This window comes from Bubalus kerabau, chromosome X, assembly GCF_029407905.1.
Source record: "Bubalus kerabau isolate K-KA32 ecotype Philippines breed swamp buffalo chromosome X, PCC_UOA_SB_1v2, whole genome shotgun sequence".
In the NCBI taxonomy this organism is placed as follows: Eukaryota; Metazoa; Chordata; class Mammalia; order Artiodactyla; family Bovidae; genus Bubalus; species Bubalus kerabau.
This window is the reverse complement of record NC_073647.1, coordinates 141,690,403-141,709,825: the sequence shown is the minus strand read 5'-3', so window position 1 is coordinate 141,709,825 and position 19,423 is coordinate 141,690,403. Positions and strand designations below refer to the sequence as shown.

Below are 19,423 nucleotides of genomic sequence, written 5' to 3'. Positions count from 1 at the left end.
CCCGGGCTCCCGCTTTAACCCCCGCGCTCAGCGGCATCCCCCTCCCCTCGGCGGCGGGGCCACAGGTACCTCCTCAGCCGCCTCAGCAGTTGGCGCTCAACTGGTGGGCAGGGCGTCCCGCCACCGCCGCCGCGTCCGCTCAGAGGCCCTTCAGAGCCGCGGTCCCGCCGCCCCGGCACCTGACTGACAGACTAACTGACCGAGCGACCCAAAGCCGCCGCCGCCGCCACTGCCGCCGCGCACGCGCTCCTCGTCCGCCTCCGTCCCGGGGCTGCCCGCAGGGCGGGAACGCGACGCTGGAAGCCGCCCGCACCTGCCTGACTGACAGGCAGACCCCGGGATCGGGCCTCGTGCGGGCGCGCACGCGCACGCGCATCGCGCTCCTGCCGTCGGCCCCGGGGGCGGGACCGCGCGGCAGCGAGCGGGCGGGGGGCTCGTGGCGCGCGCGCCCCGCACCCGAGGGCTGCGGAGAGATATTTTGGGTGGCAGGAGGCCCCTCGTCATTTCCGCCGGGTAGCTGGTCGTGCCCGGGGCTTCACTCCCGCGCACGAGGCGAACGGGCAAGTTGGCTTCGGGAGTGCGGCGGCAGCGCCTTGCCTTAGCGACGCGATCCTCGGCAGTGCAAGCCATGAACTGAAGCCCCGAAGGGACCGAGACCCGAGCGGAGTGTCCGAGCCACGGCTGCAGCCGCCACCTCAGCGGGGAGCGAGCAGAGCCGGCGCGGAGCCGCGACCCCGGCGCCTTTCACTCCCAGTCGCCTCTCCCACCGCTGCTGCCCGCCGTTTCCTGCGAGACATTGCAGCCGCGAGACTCGATACACAAAAGCCTCCTTCTCCGCGCCGCCCGTCCAGCGAGGCAGCGACCAGCGAGGGACCCCACCTGAGGGCGGCTCAGGCTGCTGAGTTCGTTTTGTGTCTGAGCTCTGAGCTCCGCGCCCCGCGCGGAACCGACCCCGTGCCCATGGCTCTGATCATGGAACCGGTGAGCAAATGGTCTCCGAGTCAAGTCGTGGACTGGATGAAAGGTAATGCCCGCTGTGCGGACGGCGAGGCGGCCCTGGGGCGCGGGGTCCCGGCACGCGGGAGGGAAGGGTCGCCCGCCGCGGCCGAGCCCGCCATTGGGGCTGATCTTGGGGCGCCGAGGGCGGCGGGGGACCGCCGGGACTGATTGGGGCTCGGGATCCCGGTCTCCTATTGTCTCCAGCCAGTGGCTTCCCAGCTGGAGAGGGGCGCGGAGAGCGTGGGGGTGGCCGGCGCAACCCGATGGGAAGCTGGAAACACGGCGGCGGAATCCCTGTCTTTCCGCCTCCTGGCTACCCTCGCTACCCTCAGGCCGGGAGGATGTAGCGACCCTGGTTTTCCCCCTCAGGGAGGAGGCCCCAGGAACTGTCGCCCCTTCCTCCGGCCCCTTTGTTCCTGGGAATCCTGACACCCCCTTGGCGGCCGCCCCTGCCAACTGCCTTTTCTTGTGCCAACTCTCCCGGCAACTTTTAAGCCCACATAATGGGGTCAGGACTCGGCCGCAGGGGTTTGGATCCGGGGAGCTCAACCTCTTCCCCAGGTTGGGCTGAGGATGCTCGAGGGATGCGCTACTTTGGAGGAGAGGAAAACATGCTTCCCCCGGGACAGCATCTGCGCTGGTGTCTGTGGCTCCCTCCTGTGCATCCCCCCTCCACCCTCACCCCGCATCCTCTGCCTCCTCCTCTTCTGACCGCTTGAGGCTTTGCATCTTAAGTCTTTTTACTGGGGGCTCGACCCAGGTGTAAGATGATGCACATTCAAGTGCCCCCTCATTTCTTCCATCTTGAAGACTCTCCCCTTTTTCCCCCTGCAGTTTCTAATAACCATACTTAATTTATTCGCCCTCCTAATCTCAAACGTGGGCTTTTTCTCTAGTCCCTGGTCTTTCCTGCCTCACTATCTCCCTCTGTTGTCTGAGTTAAGGGGCCTGTAGAGGACCCCCTCCTCACGACCACTGCACCCCCTCCCATCCTCAAGATTCCTAAGATTTGGGGAATGCTGACGGGGGATGGACGGGATGGAAAAAAAAAAAAACGATTCCGCGCTACACTTGGGAGATGTTAGAGCTTTGCCCGTGGTTATTCTTAGGCACAAGCTCTGGGTAGATTAGTCAGGGACCAAGGCTTATTATTTGAAAATGCCCGTTCCGAAGATGGGGGAGCCCCTTCTTAGGGCTTGCTTAGCGCTCAGACACTCTAAGCTTAAGGTACTTTAGAACTAAAGGTAGGGTGATTGGAAGGGATAGAGAACGACAGGGGGAAACTCAATTTTTTTTTCTTTTTTCCCTGAGCCTTTTCTGCCTCTTCTTCTTGTGGATTTTCCTTTATCCATTTGCTTTCCTTTTATGCCCTTACTTGCTCCTTTATTCTTCATTTACTTCGTTTTTCTTTTCTAATATGTGGAAAGTGCTTTGTAACTGCAAAGCACAGTACAAATGAGTGTATTGACTTAAATCGAATTTATTATTTAACGACTGCCCCCCTGTGTTCGGTGAATTGTGCTAAGGTGCCATGGGTGCCATGACTAAGACAAAGTCCTGCAGTGGCTTTTTTTTTTTTTTTCCCCCCTGCAGCTTCTTGTCTTTTCATATTTGCTATTGAAATTCCACTCTCCCAGATTCCCATCAATTTTAACCCCCTTTGGAGTGTCAGATGCAGACAAACATCTGTCTTCTCTGTCTCAGTCATGGAAGAAAGAGCCAGAGTACATGCAAGAAGCAAGAATGCTTAATTAAAATCCTTTCTTTGAATTTGCCTATAAGATTACTTTAGTTTCTGTCTTGTTACTGAAGTACTCAAAGAAAAGCTGTCTTGGCTCCATAGGAGTCAGATTACCTTCAGAGACTACCTCTCACAAATTCCCATGATGCTTGTAGTGAGTGCTGCATACTCCATCTTCTTCACCTCCCACCTTCCCAGTACATTTCTGAGGTTTCCCCTCTCTCTACACTTTAGGTCCACTGAAGCATACAGAACATATGATGTACATATTCTGACACACATCATTAGTTCTCAGTACACTAGTCCTTTAAAAATCTCTCCAGCCTAAAATGCAGCTTCTTTGAGGTTGAACTGACATCAATTGCTGTGCTTTTAAGTGATTGTTATATTTAAGTTGAATAATTTATTTTCCTACCTGTTGGTGACACATTTTAGCGCTATTTGAAAAAACAGAATTCATGTATCTTTGTATACATTAAAGCTGAAGAGAATCACTGATGTATCCGTATATTTCAAGTCCCAAACTGCTTATTGCTGAAATTCCCATAATCTTCATATACATTTGATTGCAAATACCATTGGAAAATAAGGTTTAAAAAAGTAGTTGGATGAAATGAACATTTCCTCAAATTAATTAAGGTAACTTACACTGTTACCTTAATTAATCCCTCCCACTCTTTCCCCCAAATAAACTTTATAAAATACACTTTAAAAATACTTTTCACCCTTTCTTCAGATGCACTAATGTTTAAAACTCAATTTAGGTTGTAGCTTTGGAATGGCTAAACCTCATTTAGTGTTGTATGTAGTGTTATATAGGCAGGACCAAAGCATGAATAGGACTTTCGAACAACTGTAGCATTGTGGGAGTTCTTTAAAAACATGCTCCTAATGTGACAGTTTCATCATCCTTAACATTTAAAGCATATATATAGCATATGGTTTCACCTGGTCACAATTGTAGATAGTTATAACTCTCTTTAGTAAGGTATATGCTTTATGTTCTTTCTAGGCTATTTTTTTCCTTCACTAAACAGGAAACGAACCACTAAGCATATAAAAATAGCATGGCCATGTATTTAATGCTTCCAGACAATTATAGAAGTGCTATAGAAACTCAGTCAGCAGAGCGGGAAATGAAAGGAAAAACTCCTGGCTGACAAGATTATTAAGCTTTGATAGAATAATTCAAGTTTAATTATGAAGGACCATATATACATTGCAATTTACTTTGATTTATTTCTTTTTATTAAAATATATTTCAGGACACCTAAGTATTAATCTATGTTAATTGAGTGCTATGAGGAAATACTTCCATGTTTTTTGCTCACTCCCAGCTTCACTATTTGTAAAATCCAATACTCATTGCATTTTCTGCTGACAATAAAAATTTGGTATGAGACAGTGTCAGTGTTAGTTCCAGTAAATATATGAACTCCTCGTGAGTCAGTAAAATAAGCATTTATGTCCCATATTATCCTGATATTACTTCACACAATCTAGAAATGTCTCATAGCCTTCAAAATTAATTTAAAAAATGAATTTTATAAAAATATTTTTTGAGAAAATCAAATACACATTGTTTGAAACTAACCTTTTTCAGTTGGAAATTGCATTCAGTCCTCTTGTAGTTTTGACAAAATTTTAAAACCAAATCCTTTTTTACAGTAAATAAAAACAAAGCAGTTATTGGAAAAAGGTACAAAAGTAGGTCAGTACAGTAACTGTTTCTAATTTTTGCTTAGTCTATTACTCTAAAGTACATTATTTCTCAGCTCCTGTCTGTTCACTTGCAGTGCCTGGAAATATTTCATAATCTGCAGTTGCTTGAGTCTACTTTTTTTGCCCTCTGAAATATAACAAAAACCCCTAAACAAGTTAGGACCCCTATTACTAGTTTTATTACTCATTTTCCTTATCCATGTCACACCCAATGATTCCAGTTTTTTTATCACACCTTTTCTGACTTTTGAAATTCTTTCATAATATCCGTATGACTAAGATAAAGTTATTTTCCTGGACCAGCTCCCTTTATGACATTTTCCCAGTGATCTTTAATCCTTTTCTGGATCAAATAAAATGGATTATTGTTTTCAGAGTCAACCAACAGGCCCCACTTTGCTGATCTTCTCTTATGTTCTCTGTGACTTAGTTTCATCCACTCTTGTGTTATTGTGATTCCTAAAATAGTCTATATTTTTAAGATAGCCTCTTAAACCATCCCACAATTAACTGCTCTGGTCTTTCCTGTTTACTATAAACCATTTTCTTTAAGAAGCATTCACTGACTTCTAATTTCTGTCTGATGACTCAGCCTTCTTGAGGATAGAAAATGAAATACATTATTTTAGGTCTTAAAACATAGATAAAGCCAGCGTTTTGTATACAGCTCTAAAAAAGAGGAAAATGCAGTGATGAAATAAGCTCTATTTAGTATAAAAGTGTAAATGCTCTAAGGGAAAATGTGCCTGGTAACAGAAAGCAGTTTCGACAGGTACAACGCTCTTTAGTAATTTCTTTTCCCCCTCATAGGACCAGACCTGAAGTTGAAATTTATCTTAATCAGGAAAATGTCAAAATTTTGAGTTAACTGTCTTGAGAGAGAGATCAGAAATAATTTTCTGACAGGAATTTGAAAAGTATACACCATAAGGGGAAAAAATATGTTCAATGACCAAATTGGTGCTATCACCTCTATTTGAAAAATTAATTTTTTTTCCCCAATTGCAATGTGACTAGGTAGTAACCAACAGTTACCTGCTTTGGATTTGGCATTTTGGGAACAGAAATTCTTGTCATTTTATACAAAGAGGAAGTTTACCTTATATAGATATAAGATATATAGATATATAGAGTTGAGTTCACAAGAAACATTTTATTTATAGTGTCATTAACATTCGCTCCTTAAGGCAACACTCATAGTGCACAGTAGGAAAAATAGTATATTTATGTAGATATATTCTAGTACTTACATATTATTTACTCAGTATTTCAGTGTGGAAGGTTCTTTAATGGATGGATTTAAAATAATTCCCTGCTTTGAAGAAATTAGTCTCTGTAAGGGATGGCAGTGACATTGACAGACTTTTGCCAAGACAGAGATAGGTCCCAATTAGTACATTTGGTAAATTTTAAGAGTTTGAATGTGCATACAAGCACGAGTGGAAAGAGAAGATGATGATTTTAGTAAGTCAGGAAAGAATCTATGAGGTAGCTGGGGTTTTTGCAACTGTTTAAGCAGTTTATTTAATTAAGGTATATTCTAAGAGGGATGTATTCTAAATGTAGAAGCACATCAGGAGACTGTAGAGTTGAGATAGGGTGATTAACCAGAGGGGTTGTGTCTAGGTTTGTCTGGTTGAAGGAGAAAGGTGGGCAGTAGAGGGAAAGTGAGGGAGGAGCATGAGTAGGTGGCACAAAAGTACAAGAACAAATCTGCATTTCACAAAGACAATAAAACTCTCATCGTGTCCTGAGTTTAAATAAATACCACATTATAAAACTTTGGCTGCCAAAAATAAGCCCACAAAGAATGTGTATTGAATTGGTACAGCTGTTTCAAATCTGTTTCTCAGGAATAATTTGGAAATAATGTTAAAATGAGTTATTTTGAAGATTAATTACATCATTAACATTATGTTGTTGGATATTTAGAAGTTTACTGATCCAAATCCTTACATGAAGAATGAAGATAGGCTTTTAAATGTTGACATTGTTCTTAAAACAATGATAAATTATCATTTTCATTTATAGCAGAGTGACCTCTGATTAGGACTACTTTTAGCTTTCTCTGTGAATTCCCTCACATATAAGGTTTATTGTGAAAGCTGAAGTACTAACTTCTACAAAGAGTCCTAGAAGGATGGATCATTTGTAATGATTTAAAGGTGGGGGCGAGGGAGGGTAAGTAATTTGGAAAAAAAATGGAATCTAAAGTTTTATGTTTTATAAGTTTGTCATATTTTAGTGTCTGGCTGAAGAACAGCCAGTGTAGTCTTAGCATTCAGTGAGTGAATTCAGTTTTCATATGTAGCATAGGCCCGTGCTCCCCAAAATGGTATGTTTCTATGGTTGTGGAAGTCAAATGATCAAAAGAAGCCAAAGAGTTGATTTTTGCTAAGTATTGTAGAACATTATTTTTACATTAAAACAAACAGATATTATATTCATGCTATAGAAAGCAAAATTGAAGGATTTTAAAGATGAGACCAGAGGCTTAACAGGAATCTTAAGCTTGCAGCAGGCTGTTTAAAGCTGCATTTCCCAGACCTCCCAGGGTTATGAGTGTACTCCATTTAGCAATTATGGGTACATCAGTGGAAAAGTTTGAGAAGTGGTGGTTGGGTTTAGAAAAGCTAAATTTTATGTACTCTGCTTCTTCTTTTTCTCCTATGTCAAGGGTCAAAATAAATTTTCAGTCAAGGTCACGATAATTATAGCATCTTTGTTGTATTCATAAAACTGTAGTCAGAATGAACTTCTTAAGAATGATTCTCTTCTGATCCTACCCTTTCACTTCTCACTCACCAACCCCCCCAACAATTTAAAAATTTTAATGATTTCTCACTGTTTTGAGGAAAAAGTCCTCAAAATAGCCTATAAGACCCTTGAAAGTTTGGCTGTTGCCTATGCGGTAAACCTCATTGCTAGCACCAACTCCACTGGCCTTCTTTCAGTCCTGTTTACCCTGCCCCTTGAGCCTTTGCACTTTTTCTTCACCCAGTTAAGTCCTGCTCATCTTTCAGATCTCAGGCCTCCCATCCTCCACCTTAGAAAAGCCTTCCTGAATCCCCAGATCACAGCAGATCCTCAGTTACCTGTTATCTTATTGCCTTGTATATCTTCTTTGTTCCATTTGCCATTTTTACGTTGATTTGTGTGGTTATTTGATGAGGGCAGGGAACCCATCTTTTTGCATTACAGTGCATAAGAAAATATCTGGTGAAAAGTAGGCACTCAGGAAATATTTGCTGAGTAAACGAATAAATAAATTTATTCACAGATTACTGGTCTGTGGGCAAATCTGCTTTCCCAAATGGCAGTTCACGTAAAGGCTCTTATTAATACAACGCTCTAATGGATACTTCAGAGACAAAGTGTATACTGTGTGCCAGAATACAGTGGAAATAGAGTTGCTTTGTCTATTTTTCATAGTTGTGTTGCTGTCTAGTCAATTCAGTGTTCCAAATCATGGTTTAGATTTATTTTGTTAAGAATTAATAATTTCAATGAATCTGTAACACTTCTGTGTTTATGCTCTAAATGTTATTTGCTGATAATCATTTAATAGGCCAACACAGTAGGCAAACTTCTGCTTAAAAAATGAAAACATACCCCTTTTCTTAAGCATTTTTTTTCTTTCATACAAATTTTCTAATTGTTTCTTCATTTTGGTGTTTCTAAAGGAACTCTATATATTTTGGAATGTTGATAGAATGAAACTGAAAGAAAAATGCCTTAAATTTGTCCTCTTAAAATTTTTTTAATAAGTTCATATAAGAAATTAAAATTTATTTTTCTGTTGTGAGAAGAAAATGCATTGTATTTGTTAATTTGGAGGATAAAATGAAAAAAAGCCCTTTAGCTTAATGAGAACCATTATCTTCTCTATTATATTTAATATTAAATTTACATTTTTATTAATAGGAATAAAATTAAGATATTTATACTTGCATCTTAAGTTCAGCATTTCTCTATATTTTTTCATCTCTCACTTTGATTTTGAAAAATGAATTTTAATTTTTTAAGCCAAATATAAATTTATTTGGATGGGATGATTTGGGAGAATGGCATTGAAACACGTATAATATCATATTAGGACTAATTTTTTTGAAGAGTGTTCATTAAGAATCTATATAGGAAGTTACTGTAAAGCATAACTTGTTGAATACAGGTGCCTCGTAGACTTTTTGTGAATTACATGCTACTGGATAATCACTAGTAGGCAAGTTACAGAGATTTTTCTAATGAAATGTGTCCCTCCGCCCAGATTTAGGATTGTTAAAGCATAAGTCAGAATAAGTGAAATTTTTAAGACTTTAACATAACTTTGCCTGTTAACTCTTAATAAAACAACACCTTCAGGCTTCAATGTCCTAGTTAGTACTGCAAACCAAGGATTGCAATTGTACCCTGATTTGAATTACAAATAACCATTAAACATGCTAGAATTTTTTTAACTTGAAAGATGTATTTAATTTCTTGTTCAATTTCAATTTAAATTACAATCATTAATTCTAATAGAAGTTTTCATTATCTTAATCTTACTCTTGCAATTTCAGGAAAGAAAGGGTTGTGGGTATTTGCATAAATTCATTGAATTTTAAATTTTACTAAAGTACAATAACTGCTGTTTTAGTTGTCTGCATTCATCTATTGAATAATTAGTCACAACATAAAATTGTTTTAAAAATCAAGATTTATTAAATAAACCAAAACTCACAATGGCATTAATGTATCCTAGTTTGCCACAGTAAAAACATTGTTACATAACTAATATCAAATGTAGCATACTTGTCTGTTTTATATTTAATGTTAATGTTCTTGGAAATTAGTCTTATTAGGTAGGTTGGATCATCTTCTAATAAGATGATAGAGAAGAGGAAAATTTGTTACTTGCTTTTAAAGTGTTAACCAGTATCCTTTTGTGTGTTTGAACTATTTATTTTGTTTTAGCTATATCTGCTATTTTTAAAATGGGCTGGGAATATGGTTTCTGAAGTAATATCTACAAAAAATCAATAGAAGGCAGACTTAGATCCTGAATTTTACTTTTTTCCAACTTGTTTCCCAAAGATTACCAAAGAATCTGTTTTTTAGCAAGATGTTCAGTTCAGTTCAGTTGTTCAGTCACGTCCGACTCTTTGCAGCCCCATGAATTGCAGCACGCCAGGCCTCCCTGCCCATCACCAAGTCCCGGAGTTTACCCAAACTCATGTCTATCGAGTTGGTGATGCCATCCAGCCATCTCATCCTCTGTCGTCCCCTTCCTCTCCTGCCCCAATTCCTCCCAGCGTCAGTCTTTTCCGTGAGTCAACTCTTCGCATGAGGTGGCCAAAGTATTGGAGTTTCAGCTTCAGCATCAGTCCTTCCATTGAACACCCAGGACTGATCTTTAGATGGACTGCTTGGATCTCCTTGCAGTCCAAGGGACTCTCAAGAGTCTTCTCCAACACCACAGTTCAAAAGCATCAATTCTTCGGCACTCAGCTTTCTTTATAGTCCAACTCTCACATCCATACATGGCAACTGGAAAAACCATAGCCTTGTCTAGACGGACCTTTGTTGGCAAAGTAATGTCTCTGCTTTTTAATATGCTGTCCAGGTGGGTCATAACTTTCCTTCCGAGGAGTAAAGGTCTTTTAATTTCATGGCTGCAATCACCATCTGCAGTGATTTTGGAGCCCCCCAAAATAAAATCTGACACTGTTTCCACTGTTTCCCCATCTATTTCCCATGAAGTGATAGGACCGGATGCCATGATCTTAGCTTTAAGCCAACTTTTTCACTCTCCTCTTTCATCAAGAGGCTTTTTAGTTCCTCTTCATTTTCTGCCATAAGGGTGGTGTCATATGCACATCTGAAGTTATTGATATTTCTCCCAGCAATCTTGATTCTGGCTTGTGCTTCGTCCAGCCCAGCATTTTTCATGATGTACTCTGCATATAAGTTAAATAAGCAGGGTGACAATATACAGCCTTGACGTACTCCTTTTCCTATTTGGAACCAGTCTGTTGTTCCGTGTCCAGTTCTAACTGTTGCTTCCTGACCTGCATATAGGTTTCTCAAGAGGCAGATAAGGTGGTCTTAGACGTGTACTAAATTTATTAATTAAAAACCTTTTAAATACTGGTTTTAAATAATTATGCTGAATGAGTAATTTCAACGTTAGGTGAATTCTCATTGTAATTTTGGTATGTTTTATATGTGTATGTGGGAGTTTATTTCATATACATTTTCCCCCAACTATCCATATTATTTTCAAAATGTTTGATAGTTCTGGGGACTTGTGGGTTTTTTCCACTTGACTGTGCAGAAAGTTCATATTTTAATTTTGTGTAATTCACTTATATTTTGACTATGCAAACGAGCTACTAAGCTATTAAAATATATAAAGCAAGAGAAAGTGTTGCAGAATTGCTGGTGCTCAAAATAGCCATTATAGTCCAGTTTCTAGTTTTCCTCCCTGCTTTCCAGAGCCTATATGGAAAAACCAAGTTCAGTTTGGTGGAAGCCAACACATGGATGGCAAGGCTAGGTGCTTCTTCCCCGCTTCCCTCTGTATTGGTGATATTGTGAGTTTTGCGGCAGTCTCTGTTGGCACCAGCTTTGCATTAAATTAATGGCAGCTTTCCTTATCTAGAAAGCTACTCCCTTCTAGAGGCTTTCATTGGAATGTTGAATTGTCAAAGCAGAGAGAAGCTTATTTCTATGGAATATTTAGAGCTAGATAATTTGTCTTTCTCCTTGGTTGCTCCTTGCAAGAAACTTCTTCCAAGCTTGCTCCTTGGAAGCTTGCTTCTTCTCCAAGCTTGCTCCTTGGAAGAAAAGCTATGACCAGCTTAGACAGCATATTAAAAAGCAGAGACATTACTTTGCCAACAAAGATCAATCTAGTCAAAGCTATGGTTTTTCCAGTCGTCACGTATGGATGTAAGAGTTGGACTATAGAGAAAGCTGCGTGCTGAAGAATTGATGCTTTTCAACTGTGGTGTTGGAGAAGACTCTTGAGAGTCCCTTGGATAGCAAGGAGATCCAACCAGTCAATCCTAAAGGAAATCAGTCCTGAATATTCATTGAAAGGACTGATGTTGAAGCTGAAACTCCAATACTTTGGCCAACTGATGCGAAGAACTGACTCTTCATTGGAAAAGACTCTGATCCTGGGAAAGATTGAAGGCAGGAGGAGAAGGGTATGACAGAGGATGAGATGATTGGATGGCATCACCGACTTGATGAGACATGAGTTTGAGCAAGCTCTGGGAGTTGGTGATGGACAGGGAAGCCTGGCGTGCTACAGTCCATGGGATTGTAAAGAGTTGGGCACAACTGAGTGACTGAACTGAACTGAATTTGTTTTTCTAATCTGTCCCTGGATATAATGTTTTAAGTCTATTTATGATAAAAACTCGCAGAAGGAAATGGCACCCCACTCCAGTACTCTTGCCTGGAAAATCCTGTGGATGGAGGAGCCTGGTAGGCTGCAGTCCATGGGGTCGCTAAGAGTCAGACAGGACTGAGCGAATTCACTTTCACTTTTCACTTTCCTGCATTGGAGAAGGAAATGGCAACCCACTCCAGTGTTCTTGCCTGGAGAATCCCAGGGTTGGGGGAGCCTGGTGGGCTGCCATCTCTGGGGTCGCACAGAGTCAGACACAACTGAAGCTACTTAGCAGCAGCATGATAAAAACTTGTTAACTCAAAAGATTCCATTTATGCGATGTTTGTGATCAATTTGAGTAGGTTCCCACTGAAATTTACTTTAGACCTGTGAAGAAAGGGCTTACTGATCAATCTAATAATGTAATCAAGATTGGAAAGAAATTGTTTGACCTTGGAGGATGCAGTGTTTTCAAGTATCGTACTTTGCCAGGAGCCATTTCTATACTGAAAATATTCAAGCTAGAAATGAGTTATATTTTTAGTTAGAATTTAGCATGATTGGCTGGAGTCATGGTTTTTTACTTTTTTGGTATATTTTTGCAAACATCCTATAGTACAGCTTGGTTCTTCCCCTCATTCGCATGTGTTAGGAAGGTCTCATGCATTTCACATCTATTAGTAATAATAGTACTTAAAAGTGAAATAAAGGACAGTTGTTAACACCCTTTTTCCTAATAAGTTACAGAAAAATTAAGCAGCTCAACAACGATGTGCAGCTGTCAATAGCTAGGACATGGAAGGAACCTAGATGTCCATTGGCAGACAAATGGATAAGAAAGCTGTGGTACATATACACAATGGAATATTACTCAGCTATTAAAAAGAATGAGGTAGATGAAACTGGAGCCTATTATACAGAGTGAATTAAGTCAGAAAGAAAAGCACCAATACAGTATATTAACACATATATATGGAGTTTAGGAAGATGGTAACGATGACCCTGTATGCAAGACAGCAAAAGAGACACAGATGTAAAGAACAGACTTTTGGACTCTGTGGGAGAAGGCAAGGATGGGATGATTTGAGAGTCTAGCATTGAAATGTGTATATTACCAAATGTGAAATAGATCGCCAGTCCAGGTTTGATGCATGAGACAGGGTGCTCAGGGCTGGTGCACTGGGATGACCCTGAGGGGTGGGATGGGGAGGGAGGTGGGGGGGGGGTTCAGGATGGGGGACACATGTGCACCCGTGACTGATTCATGTCAATGTATGGCAAAAACCACTACAATATTGTAAAGTAATTAGCCTCCAATTAAAATTAATTAATTAATTAAAAAAAGATGTGCAGCTGTAATTAGATTGAACATAAACTTTTTTCTGCCTACTGGATTGGACTTATACTTTCGTGAATGAAGAACAGAGTTCAAGTTTATACATAATTATCTTCAGGCTTAACTTTTTTAAAGTTGCCTGAATTTTCTGCCTTTTAAAAATTGGCACAACTAGGTCGCTAAGAGTCGGACATGACTGAGCAACTTCACTTTCACTTTTCACTTCCATGCACTGGAGAAGGAAATGGCAACCCATTCAAGTGTTCTTGCCTGGAGAATCCCAGGGACGGGGGAGCCTGCTGGGCTGCCGTCTATGGGGTCGCACAGAGTCAGACACGACTGAAGCGACTTAGCAGCAGCAGCAGTATATATAATAAAGAGTACTTTGAAATCAGATGCCTGGCTTAGTTATATTGAGGCTCCATTACTTCCTAGCTATGTGATCTTAGTGAGGGAAAGTTTAAGTGACCTGCCAGATTTTCTCATTTTTGTTAAATAGGGGCGAAAATATTATGCACCTTATAGGGTTGTGGTATGCTTGAAACAATGCCTAGTATATAGCGAGTGCATGATAAATGTCAGTTTTGTTTTTTTTTAATTAAGGAGGAAGTTTAATTCTATTGGTAATCTTCAGAGGCAGAACTGTTAATAGATAATATTTATTGACTGTGTACTATATAGCATGTCCTGTGCTAGGTGCTTTTCCTGCATCATCTTATGCTTATCCTAACCCTGAAAGGTTGGAATTATCCCTGTTTTACGGATGAAGAAACTTTTTTTTAGAAACTGAGTCACTTTGCCCTATATATCCAAATGTTTATCCAGCAAGTTTTCAATAAATATTTTGAAGAATGAATAAACATTAAGTGCAAGAAGCAGAGTTTGAATGAATTTCTAACTGGTTCTGAAACATAATATGTTTACCTTGCCTTTCTACCAGAGGTAGATGTGACATGAGAGAAATCCTGGGAATCCTTGCAAAGAGGTGGATGTCCTCTCCATCAGACCTACTTTCTTTAGTGTGTGATAAGGTGGGCTGTGATTATTAAGTTCTCTTGACCTCTGTAGGACTGTGTGTGTGTCGTTTGTTTGGTGGCGGTAGTTTTTACTCAAGACTTTAGCCAGTGACAAAAATGCCACATATATGACTATAGTATTGGTGACATCTGTTGTTTTTTTTTTTGGCTGCACTGTGTAGCATGTGGGACCTTACTCCCTGACCAGGGATTGAACTTGTGCCCCCTGCAATGGAAGTGCAGAGTCTTAACTATTGGACCACCAGAGAAGTCCTTCATCTTTCTTATTTTTAAGTGTACTCCAGGAGTTGGATGTTCTCCTCTTCTGAGTGTGGTGGTGGTGGTGGTTTAGTCACTAAGTCGTGTCCGACTCTTAAGACCCCATGGGCTATAGCCCCTCTGTCCATGGGATTTTCCAGGCAAGAATACTGGAGTGGATTGCCATTTCCTTCTCCAGGGGATCTTCCTGACCCAGGAATTGAACCCAGGTCTCCTGCATTGCAGGCAGATTCTTTACCGACTGAGCTATGAGGGAAGTGACCTAGGCTAAAGATCTGCTTTAGGATACTACTATCATCAGCCCTGGAGAAGGAATTGGCAACCCACTCCAGTATTCTTTCCTGGAGAATTCCATGGACAGTGGAGCCTGGCGGGCTGCAGTCCATAAGGCCACAAAGAGTCAGATACAACTGAGCAACTAACATTTTTAACACTTTGATTAACAACCCAGTGCTGAGATGTTTTATTCTGAAAGAATTGCTAATGAAAGTGCATGGTACCTCATGAAAAAGGATGCTCAACATCACTAAGCATCAGGGAAATGCAAATCAAAACCTCAATGAGTTATCACCTCACACCTTTCAAAATGGCTGTTATCAAAAATACCACAAATAATAAATATTAGCGAGGATGTGGAGAAAGGGGAATCCTAGATCACTCTTGGTAGGAATGTAAATTGGCACAGCACTGTGTAAAACAATATGGAGATTCCTCAAAAAATTAAATTGATAGAACTATTATATGACCCAGCAATTTTACTCTTGGATATATATCTGAAAGAAATGAAAATACTAATTAAAAATATACGTGTACCCCAGCATTCATAACAGCATTATTCACAATAGCTAAGATATGGAAGCAACTATGTGTCCATCAACAGGTGAGTGGATAAAGAAGATGCAGTATACACACACATATACACACACAATGGAATATTACTCAGCCATAAAAAGGAATGAAATTTTGCCATTTGCAACAATATGAATGGATCTAGAGGGTATTGTGCTTAATAAAGTAAGTCAGACAGAGAAAGACTCACTTGAAAGTGCATGTTTTCACTTATGTATGGAATTTAAAAAATAAAATAAATGAATATAACAAAAGCAGGAACAAACTCAGATACATAGAACAAACTAGTGGGTTACCAGTGGGGAGAGGAGTCAGAGGAAGGACTGATAGGGGAAGGGGATGTATGAGATAAAATAAGCTACAAGGATGTAATATATGACACAGAGAATATAGCCATTATTTTTATAATTCCTCTAAATGGAATATAATCTGTAAAAATACTGAATCACTATGTTGTACACCTGAAATTAATATAGCATTGTAAATCAACTATACTTTAATAAAAAATAATAATAATAAATTTTACTTGTACTAGGGCTTCCCTGGTGGCTCAGCTGGTAAAGAATCCGCCTGCAATGTGGGAGACCTGGGTTCGATCCCTGGGTTGGGAAGATACTCTGGAGAAGGGAAAGGCCATCCACTCTAGTATTCTGGCCTGGAGAATTCCATGGACTGTATAGTCCATAGGTTGAAAGAGTAGGACACAAATGAGAGACTTTAACTTACTTATACTTTCAGTGAGTATGGATAAACATCTAGAGTATTTTTAAAATATATTTAATATGCTGTTATAAATTAAAAAAATCACCCCTCCTCTAGAAGTAATGGTGCCTATAGTAGATGTTCCTAAGGAGTGTTACATTTTACTACAAATACAGACATACCTTGGAGATAATGTGGGTTTGGTTCTAGACCATAGGAATACAGCGAATATTGCAATAAATTGAGTCACATGAATTTTTTGGTTTCCTGTGCTCAGTTGTGTCTGACTCTTTGCAACCCCCTGGAGTGTGTGTAGCCTACCAGGCTCCTCTGTTCGTGGAATTCTCCAGGCCAGAGTACTGGAGTGGGTTGCCATTTCCTCCTCCAAGGGATCTTCCCGACCCAGGGATCAAACCCTGGTCTCCTTCATTGCAGGCAGATTCTTTACTGTCTGAGCCACTAGGCATAGTGAATCCCAAAAAAAAGTTACATGCTGGAGAAAATTTAATTGTTATGTATCAAAAAATCTATTGTGAAATCATTGTTAAATACAGAGTGGTGAAGTTGAGCTAAAGATGTTTCATCAATTGAATACTTGTATTATACAATGGTACTGATAGGTACCATTACCTCAGATATGCAGATGACACCACCCTTATGGGAGAAAGTGAAGAAGAACTAAAAAGCCTCTTGAGGAAAGTGAAAGAGGAGAGTAAAAATGTTGGTTTAAAATGCAACATTCAGAAAACTAAGATCATGGCCTCCGGTCCCATCACTTCATGGCAAATAGATGGTGAGACAATGGAAACAGTGACAGACTTTATTTTGGGGGGGGGGCTCTAAAATCACTGCAGATGATGATTGCAGCCATGAAATTAAAAGACGCTTGCTCCTTTGAAGAAAAGCTCTGACAAACCTAGATAGCATACTAAAGAGCAGAGACATTACTTTACCAACAAAGGTCTGTCTAGTCAAAGCTATGGGTTTTCCAATCGTCATATATGGATGTGAGAGTTGGACTACAAAGAAAGCTGAGCGCCGAAGAATTGATGCTTTTGAACTGTGGTGTTGGAGAAGACTCTTGAGAGTCCCTTGGACTGCAAGGAGATCAACCAGTCCATCCTAAAGGAAATCATTCCAGGGTGTTCATTGGAAGGACTGATGCTGAAGCTGAAATTCCAATGCTTTGGCACCTAATGTGAAGAACTGACCTCTTGGAAAAGACCCTGATGCTGGAAAAGATTGAGGATAGGAAGAGAAGGGGATGACAGAGGATGAGATGGTTGGATGGCATCACCGACTCAATGGACATGGGTTTGGGTGGACTCCGGGAGTTGGTGATGGACAGGGAGGCCTGGCGTGCTGCGGTTTATGGGGTCTCAAAGAGTCGGACCCAACTGAGCGACTGAACTGAACTGAACTGAATGATAGCTAAAGTTGCACCCATATTATGTTTTTAAATGATACATGTGTTTTTTTTTTAATTTAATTTTATTTTTAAACTTTACATAATTGTATTAGTTTTGCCAAATATCAAAATGAATCCGCCACAGGTATACATGTGTTCCCCATCCTGAACCCTCCTCCCTCCTCCCTCCCCATTCCATCCCTCTGGGTCGTCCCAGTGCACCAGCCCCAAGCATTTTGCATGTGTGCGTAAAATATATGTTCTAGCATGTATTTTTGAAACTTTAAACTTTGTCCAGCGTAGAAGCAGAAACATAATATTTTCTATTGCTTTTTTGTTTTCCTTTAATAGAGTTGAGGTGAGTTTGCTTTAGGCTGGAAGTTTTAAAATAAGTGAAAACAACTTAAATTGCCCTTTGATTGTGGAGAGAATGATTTGAAGTCTCTCAGTTTTTATGAAAGCTACAATAGTCAGGACAATAGATATTTAAAAATTAACGTCAACTGTGAACTGTGGTAATTATCAACTATTTTCAAGTCGGCTTAATGTCCATTTGATTCTGTAAAGCATTTTTTCTCTCCTAACGTGCTCATTATCTTTGAAAATCCATACAAATTAAAATTAATTTTGTTTGGGTATGTTTTTGAGAATTTCATCACTTTCTTTGAAAAAGTTGACATTTGTGTTGATAAGTGGTAAAAGATAGACTTTTAAATACGGAAACACAATGAGTCTCCATCTCCATTAACTTTAAGTTATGTCTAATGTTTAAACAACATGGTTTCTAATTTTGAGGTATCTTTTTGCAAATGAGGCTGTTCTGTCAGCTTGTTTTTACAATTGCGATCATAACACACAGAAATAATAAATACAGCAAAATAATACCTAGGGATCTACTAACATTTTTCTTTTTACTGATTTACCAGTAATAAGATCACAAAAAATTAAAGGCTGCTGTGTTTCTAAAAAATAAGGGCTTAAATATATATACATGACACATACCCCTACAACACTATTATTACACCAAAATTCATTTCTTAATATTAAGTATCTAGTTCAAATTTCTAGTTTCATAAACGTCATTAACATTTTTATAATTTTTCCCCATAAATCAGGATCCAAATAAAGCTCACACATTGTAGTCTACCTTATTTTTTCCCTACATCAATCCTTTTGGATTCAGTAATCCCTTTATATGGCAGGCATTATTTAATGTCTCTTGAAGTAAAATTCATAGATAATAAAACCTACCTCTCCTACTATTAAAAAATTCACTGTAATGCCTTTAGAATAATTTAAAAACAATTTTTTTTAAATAAAATAAGATAGGCTTTTATATATAAGTGCTTCTAATGACTCTACTAGAAAAAACCAATGTGTGCCTATTTATAATAAGAATGCCTGGATTTAAGCTAAGCAAGCAGTAAATTCAGAAGTTATTCCGTAAGTACAAGAAAATGGAAGAGCAGATGAATTGATAAACAATGGAATAAAAATAAGTATTAGAAGAAGTATCAGGATAGATGTACTTGATATGTCACTCTAATACTTTCTGTTCAACATTTATTGAAAGGAACCTCAGCTTTTTGGAGAAATGGTAGAATCTAGAGCTGAGGAGGGAAAATTTAAGATGAGTGTGGAGCATCTTTTGCCAGAAGGTAAGGAAGTGCTTAAAAAACACAATGATAAGAGCACGTCAAAGACTTGGAAGCCCTTCTGAAAGAGCTGTCAGTGGCTGAAGCTGGAACAATTTGAGCAATGCAAGTAGTTTTGAATTTTAACTCAATGTATAATGTAAGTATTGAGGAGTCTATACTGATGTAAATAAATACCTGGATAAACAAATGAGGGAGGAAAGAAAAAAATCTCCCATACAGATAATTTCAAATAATTTATGTAGAAACATCCCTCTCAAGGAAGTGACACATAACTCCACACTTTTTGATCCTGAACTCACTTGGTGACCTGTTCTGAAGACTAAAGTGTGGGAAGG

The 19,423-nt window shown here is 39.8% G+C and overlaps 1 protein-coding gene across 5 annotated transcripts in view; it reads left to right on the top strand.

The window, feature by feature from the left end:
• Nucleotides 1-348: 348 nt before the first annotated feature.
• CNKSR2 (connector enhancer of kinase suppressor of Ras 2) overlaps nt 349-19,423 on the top strand; it is a 283,089-nt gene continuing 264,014 nt past the window's right edge. For all 5 annotated transcript variants that reach the window (XM_055564830.1, XM_055564829.1, XM_055564828.1 and 2 more), the window contains exon 1: nt 349-1,024. In XM_055564830.1, coding sequence (XP_055420805.1) covers nt 961-1,024 — 64 coding nt within the window. In that variant the 5' untranslated portion in view covers nt 349-960. The remainder of the gene's footprint in view (nt 1,025-19,423) is intronic.